The sequence below is a fragment of the Sinocyclocheilus rhinocerous genome, unplaced genomic scaffold, assembly GCF_001515625.1.
Source record: "Sinocyclocheilus rhinocerous isolate Xijiao unplaced genomic scaffold, SAMN03320098_v1.1 scaffold632, whole genome shotgun sequence".
Taxonomy (NCBI): domain Eukaryota; kingdom Metazoa; phylum Chordata; class Actinopteri; order Cypriniformes; family Cyprinidae; genus Sinocyclocheilus; species Sinocyclocheilus rhinocerous.
In genome coordinates, this window is record NW_015639247.1 from 644,630 (window position 1) to 651,980 (window position 7,351).

A 7,351-nucleotide genomic window follows, 5' to 3' on the forward strand; every position below is an offset into this window, starting at 1 on the left:
AGAGAGAGAGAGAGAGTGAGTGAGAGAGAGAGCGAGACAGAGAGAGAGAGAGAGTACAGATGGTGCAGTGACGCAAGCACACAAATAAAGCAGCAGGAGGTGAAGAGGAGCGCGAGATCAGACAGAAATCACTCCATCACACACAGATGAGTTCATGCACCACTTCAGCAAAGCTTCAACAATCAGTTTGTCGTCACTGACACTGATGCAGCTCCAAACAGATAATAAAAAGAAGTGCTCAAACGTGCATCACTGAGATACTATTATAATTTTTAATAATATTTTGAATTAGTTTTTATCATTTTAAGTTTGTCATTTTTTTATTTTATTATTATTATTTTTAAATATGTCTATAAATTTTATTTCAGTTTTAGCTTTAGTTTTTCTGAACCTCCAAGTAAAACTAAATGAAAATGAGCAATGTTGCCTTGTCAATTAGATGAATTAAAAATAATTCAGAATAAATAAAAATAATTCAGCATGCTTAATTTTTGTTAGTTTTAGTAATTTTGTTGTTTTAGTCTGTAGTTTTTTTTTTTATTAATTTTTATTTAAATTCAACCAAAAAATAAGTTTTTATATATTCTATTTTATTTCAGTTAGCATTTATTTATTTTAATTAACAAATATGTTTTATTATAGTTGAAATCAAATAAATTTAATGTTTTTTTTAAATATTTTATTTTGTTTGTTATATATATATATATAGTCATATTTACTTTAACTGTAAGTGACATCTTAATTATTTAATGTATATGCTTAAATAAATATTTTATAAAACAAGCTGACTCAATAAATGAATATAGTTCAACAACAAACAGAAATTGTATAATTTAGAAGTTAATTTAAAAACAATTTCCATGTTTGCATACATTTTTTAAATTTGAGTGTTGATTATTATAGTTAAAAATAAATAGTAATTGAGTTTAAGTTTGGGCTCCGTCGTTAATTGTAACCTTATAGAAATGCAAAAGGGCTCCCTATAGTTTAGAGGTAGATTTTTATCCCTAAGAAATTTTTAATTATAATTGAATTTATTTAAAGAACTTTTTTTCGCCCACATGTCATGTGCGACACTCCATTACAGTAAAAAAAAAATTTTTATCTTTAGTTTTAGTTAATAATGGTGTCAAAGGTCATGTTTCTTTATTCATCCTCACAAACTCACCGACTTGGTCCTGAATGTCTTCAGTGACTCCGGGAACCTTGTACAGCAGACCAAGAGACTGATTCATCCGCTCCTCGATCACACGCAGATGGGTCAGCACCTGAGGTCAGAGGTCACAGGGCAAATGTCGGGAGGGTCACTGAGCCTGTAATCTGCTTCAGTCCCAAAGATCGCTCATCTTCATAGGCTTCATATAAAACCTGGTGAACTAGCTTGTTGTCTATGTCCTACAAATGGAGCCTACTAAGGCAACACCATCATAAAATGGAACATGTGACTGATTTAAAATCAAAGTCAAATCACAAGCCATTTCAATAGAGTGTGAGAATTAGTTGAATCGTTTATAATACAAGAGTTTGTAATAGTGTGGTTAATAAAATAAAATAAACACTTGTATTCTTCAAATAATTAGACAAAACTCGATAAATAAAAAATAACACATGCAGGCTAAAATGACAGAAAAACATCTAGAAACAATAGGAATCCTGATGTACAAATGAAATATATATGAGAGACCATATTAAACATTTACATCAAATATTGTATTCAAACCTCAGATCAGTATGGAAGTTCTAAGATGCCATGCATTATTATCACTTTTTCTTTCTAGTTTTCCCATGATAGCGACATAACACAAGTTTTCTCGTTATCACGACTTAATTTTCTCATTATCTCGACATAACGAGTTGTTCTCGTTATCACGACTTAATTTTCTCATGACCTCGACATAACACAAGTGGGTCTTTGAACAATGATTGTTTGTTTTGTTTTAAAACACAATGCATCTTGAGTCTACTGTTGCTATAGTAACAAACGCAACATTCTAAAATGCTTAACGTGGCTTAATGTGTTAATTGAGAGTGTTTTTAAAAGTCCAAACTCAGTATACACATTATTAGTAAATCATTATATGTACATCCAAGCAGATGAGCCCATAATAAGAATGCAATGCGTTTAATTACATTAAACGTTTCCTTCCATTGAAAACCGTTATAAGGAAAACACTTAATGTGGCTTAATGCTTTAAGACAGGGTTTTTGAAAGACAAACTCTTAATAAAGCATTCTATATACAGTCGAGCAGATTAGCTCATAATAAAAACGCAATACATTTAATAACACGTTGCGTTTTACCCATAGAAATCCGTTATAAGGAAAACGCATTGTTGTCGGGATAACGAGAAAATTAAGTCGTGATAACGAGAAAAAACTTTTGTTATGTTGAGTTCACGAGAAAACTACTTTTATGTCGAGATAACGAGAAAATTAAGTCGTGATAACGAGAAAACAACTTTTGTTATGTCGAGATAACGAGAAAATTGTCGTGATAACGAGAAAACAACTTTTGTTATGTCGAGATAACGAGAAAATTAAGTCGTGATAACGAGAAAACAAGAAGGAAAAAAAGAATAATGCATGGCCTCTTAGAACTTCCGTAGATCAGGGCTATTATAGTGAACTAAAACTAAAACCACAAAAAACAAATGTTTTTTCAATAATTTTTACTGAAATAAAATAAGATTAAATCTTAAACGTATTACATTTCAGCTAGTTGCCCAGGCAATATTTCTCATGTCTGTTTAGTTTAACTTGATGTACTAAAATAACTAAAACTAAAATGAAATTAAAATAACATTTAAAAAACAAGACAAATTATAAAATGACAAAACACAAACTTTTAACTAAAATGAAAATGAAAATAAAAAATATAAAAATATGAATTAATTCAAAATATGAATAAAAACTATAACAGTATTTCAATGACATCGCCTCAGACACTAACTTCACTTAGTTAATTAGTTTACTATTAGTCTCTCTCCATTACATCAATCTCACTGAAAAAATAATAAAACATTTTTGACTTATATTCTGATTTATGTTGGCTTTAAGAAGTGCAGAAGTTCAACACTGTAATGCAAATAAATTTTTGTGAATGAGATGATTATGTCTCGTACCTGAGGCCGGATCTGCGCCGCTTTCTTGGGGTCGACCATGCGCATGTGTTCGAAGTGTTTGAGCGTGTGCTGTCGGTCCTTCTGCTCGGCGCGGACGTACTTCTTCAGCAGACTGAACACGTGCCGCGGCTAAAGAGAGACGAGATGAAGATCAGAGATCTGAGATCAGCACAGTGCATGACGGGAAGCTTCTCTGTGTGTGTCATGATTGTGACCCTGGACCTCAAAACCAGTCATAAGGGTTGATTTTTTAAAATTGAATCACCTGAAAGCTGAATAAACAAGCTTTCCATTGATGTATGGTTTGTTAGGACAGGACAATATTTGGCCGAGATACAACTATTTGAAAATCTTTGCACTGGTTTTTGCACTGGATGGAAACGGTGCTTTATTCGGAAATGTTTTATGCAAAATTCCAATTTTGCGTATAAGTTTAATTCGTAACTTTGGATGGAAACTTAGCTACTGAAGACTGGAGTAATGATGCTGAAAATTCAGCTTTGATCACAGACATAAATTACAGTTTACAATGTACTCACATAGAAAATAGTTATTTTAAATTGCAATAATATTTTAAAATTTTTACTGTATTTTTGATCAAATAAACGCAGCCTTGCTCAGCAGAAGAGACTGCTTTCAAAAATTCTACCGGCTCCAAACTTTGGCATGCTAGTGAGATCCTCATGTTTTTCAGTATCTAGACTGTAGTTATAATGCGGAGCAGGGCTCTAGACTGTGACCAAAATGGTCGCATATGCGACAATTTTTTGAAAATGTGCGAGTTACAATTTGACGTGGTCGTATTATTGAAGAGAGCTGTTTAACTCACGCTATGGAGGCTTTCTTTTATTTTTTACATTTATTTGTTTCCTCAGTGTTTGCTAAACCTTCTGTAATTTAATAGTTGATAAATAATACAGCATGTGGCGTATGCCATGCCTCGTCTTTGCCTCGTTTTTGTTAATAAACGTTATATAAGATAGTTTTTCATTGTAGCTTACTGTTTTATTGTTGTTGTGATTTTAATTAAGAATAACAATGAATCCATCTTTCAAACATTTGTTTTAGTCTTAAAAAGTGAAAGGTGTATAGATGTAGTTTTTTATATCGACTATGCATTCGTTTGTTTTTTGTTTTCGACTATGCGTTCGTTTTTTCAAATTGGTATGATTCGCTGGGCCGCGAAGAAATATAGAGCTGAGTATCATCAGCATAACAGTGAAAGCTAACACCGTGTTTCCTGATGATATCTCCCAGGGATAACATGTAAAGCGTGAAAAGTAACGGCCCTAGTACTGAGCCTTGAGGTACTCCATACTGCACTTGTGATCGATATGATACCTCTTCATTCACTGTTACGAATTGATGAATTGGCGGTCAGATAAGTATGATTTGAACCATGCTAATGCACTTCCATTAAATGGCAACAAAGTATTCTAGTCTATATAAAAGAATGTTGTGGTCAATAGTGTCGAACGCAGCGCTAAGATCAAGTAGCACTAATAGAGAGTAGCAAAAAGTGCCACCAAATCATGTGCTGGTGCGACAAACTGAGAAAGTTAGTCACAAAAGAGCGACCTATGGAAAGAATGAGTCTTTATGTGTGTGTTGAAGTGTGTACCCGGGGTGGATCGGCCTGCAGGGCAGACAGATAGCTCTCCAGAGCGAGGCGTCGGCGGTCGTTTAGCAGCGCCTCCACCCGCGCCATGTGTGTCTCCACCAGCTGCTGTCGCTCGCTAGCCGCCTCCTGCTCCAGAGCCTCCACCTTCTCCTGGAAATGCTGCGGGAGAAACGCAGGAGAAGTCAAGCAAAGCCTCGAGGAAAAGTAACATCGAGGGGAAATTCCCATGACACAAACTGACCTGGATCACGGCCTTCTTGTCGTTGCGTGGTAAACTCTTTGCCTGTCTCTCGGCCTCTTCCCATTCCCTCATCACCTACAAAAATCAACAATGGTCCTTCATCAACGATTAAACAAAAGCATTTGGCTCCCAAACTCTGGAATAGCCTTCCTGATAACGTTCAGGGTTCAGACACACTCTCTTGTGTGTTTAAATCTAGATTAAAGACACATCTCTTTGGCCAAGCATTCAAATAATGCATCTCATAATCTTGTACCTTAATTTTATATTTATTGTTCTTTTAATTTTTGTATCATTGAGATACAGATTTATGGATACAGATGTTACAGATTTTGTTAATATTTTGAATTACATTTTAAAAATGTTTTCTGCTGACATGTTAACTTTATTTAAAGTTTTAGCAATTTTATTGCATATTTTTTTACATTTTTATTAGTTGTTGTTTGTAAATACATCTGTGTAGTTTTACACAAATCTAATTTTTTACTTACATAAATACATAAATTCTTTCTTGGCTACTAATTTAAATTCAGAATTAATAATTCTAAATTTATAAGTAATTAATAAATAATTTATATAAAAATATAATTATTAATTTTAATTTCAGTTTTAGTTATTTTAATACCTAAAACTAAAATAAACTAAATTAAAAATTAAACGAACTTTTTACCTTAAACTAAAATTAAAATTAGTTTTTTGTATATTTTATTTCGGTTAATGTTTTCATTAGTTCAATTGACCGCACTCTCACTTGCAGATAAATCTTTATTTTACCAACGTTTCGGCAAAACGCCTTTGTCAAGGTATCATGATACATTTTTGACCCTGGAGCACAAAACCAGTCATAAGTGTCAATTTTTCGAAATTGAGATTTATATATCATCTGAAAGCTGAATAAATGATCTTTCCATTGATGTATGGTTTGTTAGGATAGAACAATATTTGAAAATCTGGAATCTGAGGGTGCAAAAAAATCTAAATATTGAGAAAATCATCTTTAAAGTTGTCCAAATGAAGTTCTTAGCAATGCATATTACTAATCAAAAATTAAGTTTTGATATATTTACGGTAGGAAATTTACAAAATGTCTTCATGGAACATGATCTTTACCTAATATCCTAATGATTTTTGGCATAAAAGAAAAAATCGATAATTTTGACCCATACAATGTGTTTTTGGCTATTGCTACAAATATACCCAAGCGACTTAAGACTGGTTTTGTGGTCAAGGGTCACATTTTGTTATTGCAAAGTCATTTGTTTGATTACGTCTTTAATTGATTTTTCCGTACATTTCTGCCATATGTACATTAACTGCCAGTCACCACTGATAAGCTACTACTAAATATTGTAGAAACTTAATTTTCTGTAAAGCTGCTTTGCAACGATTTGTATCGTGAAAAGCGTTATACAAATAAACTTGAATTGAATTAAACATCATATTTCTGTACAAACATCTCAAAACACACAATATACATTAAAGTTCGGGAACTGTACGATTTTTTAATGTTACTAAAACAAGTCTCTTCTGCTCAACAAGGCTGCATTTATTTGATCAAAAATATTCAGGATTCACAGATGAATAGAAAGTTCAAAAGAAAACAAACATACTGTAACATTATGAATGTCTTTACTGTCACTTTTGATCAATTTAACACGTCCTCGATGAACAGCAGCATGAATTTCTATGAATGAATCCTGCACCTGAGACATGCGCTCGCGGTGTTTGGCCTCCAGACTCTCTTTGGCCTTCAGAAAGTGTGTGTGTTCGTTCTCGTCGGCTGGCGTCTCCAGATATCGGTCCACAGCGTCTGGAGGACTGGAGGAGGGAGTCGGCACTGCGGATCGGAGAAGAGCTTTTATTACAGCACATGAGGAGAGCAGATGATTCAACAGAGCTACAAGAGATTGTTATAAAGCGGTTAGAAGAGGCCACAAGCTTCCAGCTGACCAGTTTATTTATGTCTAATCTGTAATGAAGCGATGAGAAAATATAACACTGTCATCTTGTCACTGCCAGGAACATTTTGTGCCAAATGACTGTGTTTGTTTTGAGTTCCAGCAGCATGAGGATGCACACGATAATCTCCAGATGACGTCTGTTTAGTTCAACCAGTGCTATTTTAGCAACACTGTCTGAGATATTATTATTATAGCTTTTATAATTTTTTTTATATTTTATAAAGTAGTATTAATGTTAATTAAATCATTTATATTTTTATATGTTCTTTTTTATTTTAATTTGAGTTTAGTAATTTTTGTCATTTTTTAAATATGTCGTTTTTATTAATTTTTATTTCAGTTTTAGTTGTTTTAATACATCAAGTTAAATTAAATGAAAATTTAATGCATAAAAAATTTATTTAAT

General features: G+C 33.0%; 1 protein-coding gene across 1 annotated transcript in view; it reads right to left on the minus strand.

Moving 5' to 3' along the window:
• LOC107751095 (amyloid beta A4 protein-like) overlaps positions 1 to 7,351 on the minus strand; it is a 29,899-nt gene that overhangs the window by 6,888 nt on the left and 15,660 nt on the right. Inside the window, exons 8-12 of the mRNA XM_016566697.1 lie at positions 6,688 to 6,821; positions 4,985 to 5,059; positions 4,744 to 4,902; positions 3,123 to 3,251; positions 1,140 to 1,268 (exon numbers count right to left, since the gene is read on the minus strand). Coding sequence (XP_016422183.1) covers positions 1,140 to 1,268; positions 3,123 to 3,251; positions 4,744 to 4,902; positions 4,985 to 5,059; positions 6,688 to 6,821 — 626 coding nt within the window. The remainder of the gene's footprint in view (positions 1 to 1,139; positions 1,269 to 3,122; positions 3,252 to 4,743; positions 4,903 to 4,984; positions 5,060 to 6,687; positions 6,822 to 7,351) is intronic.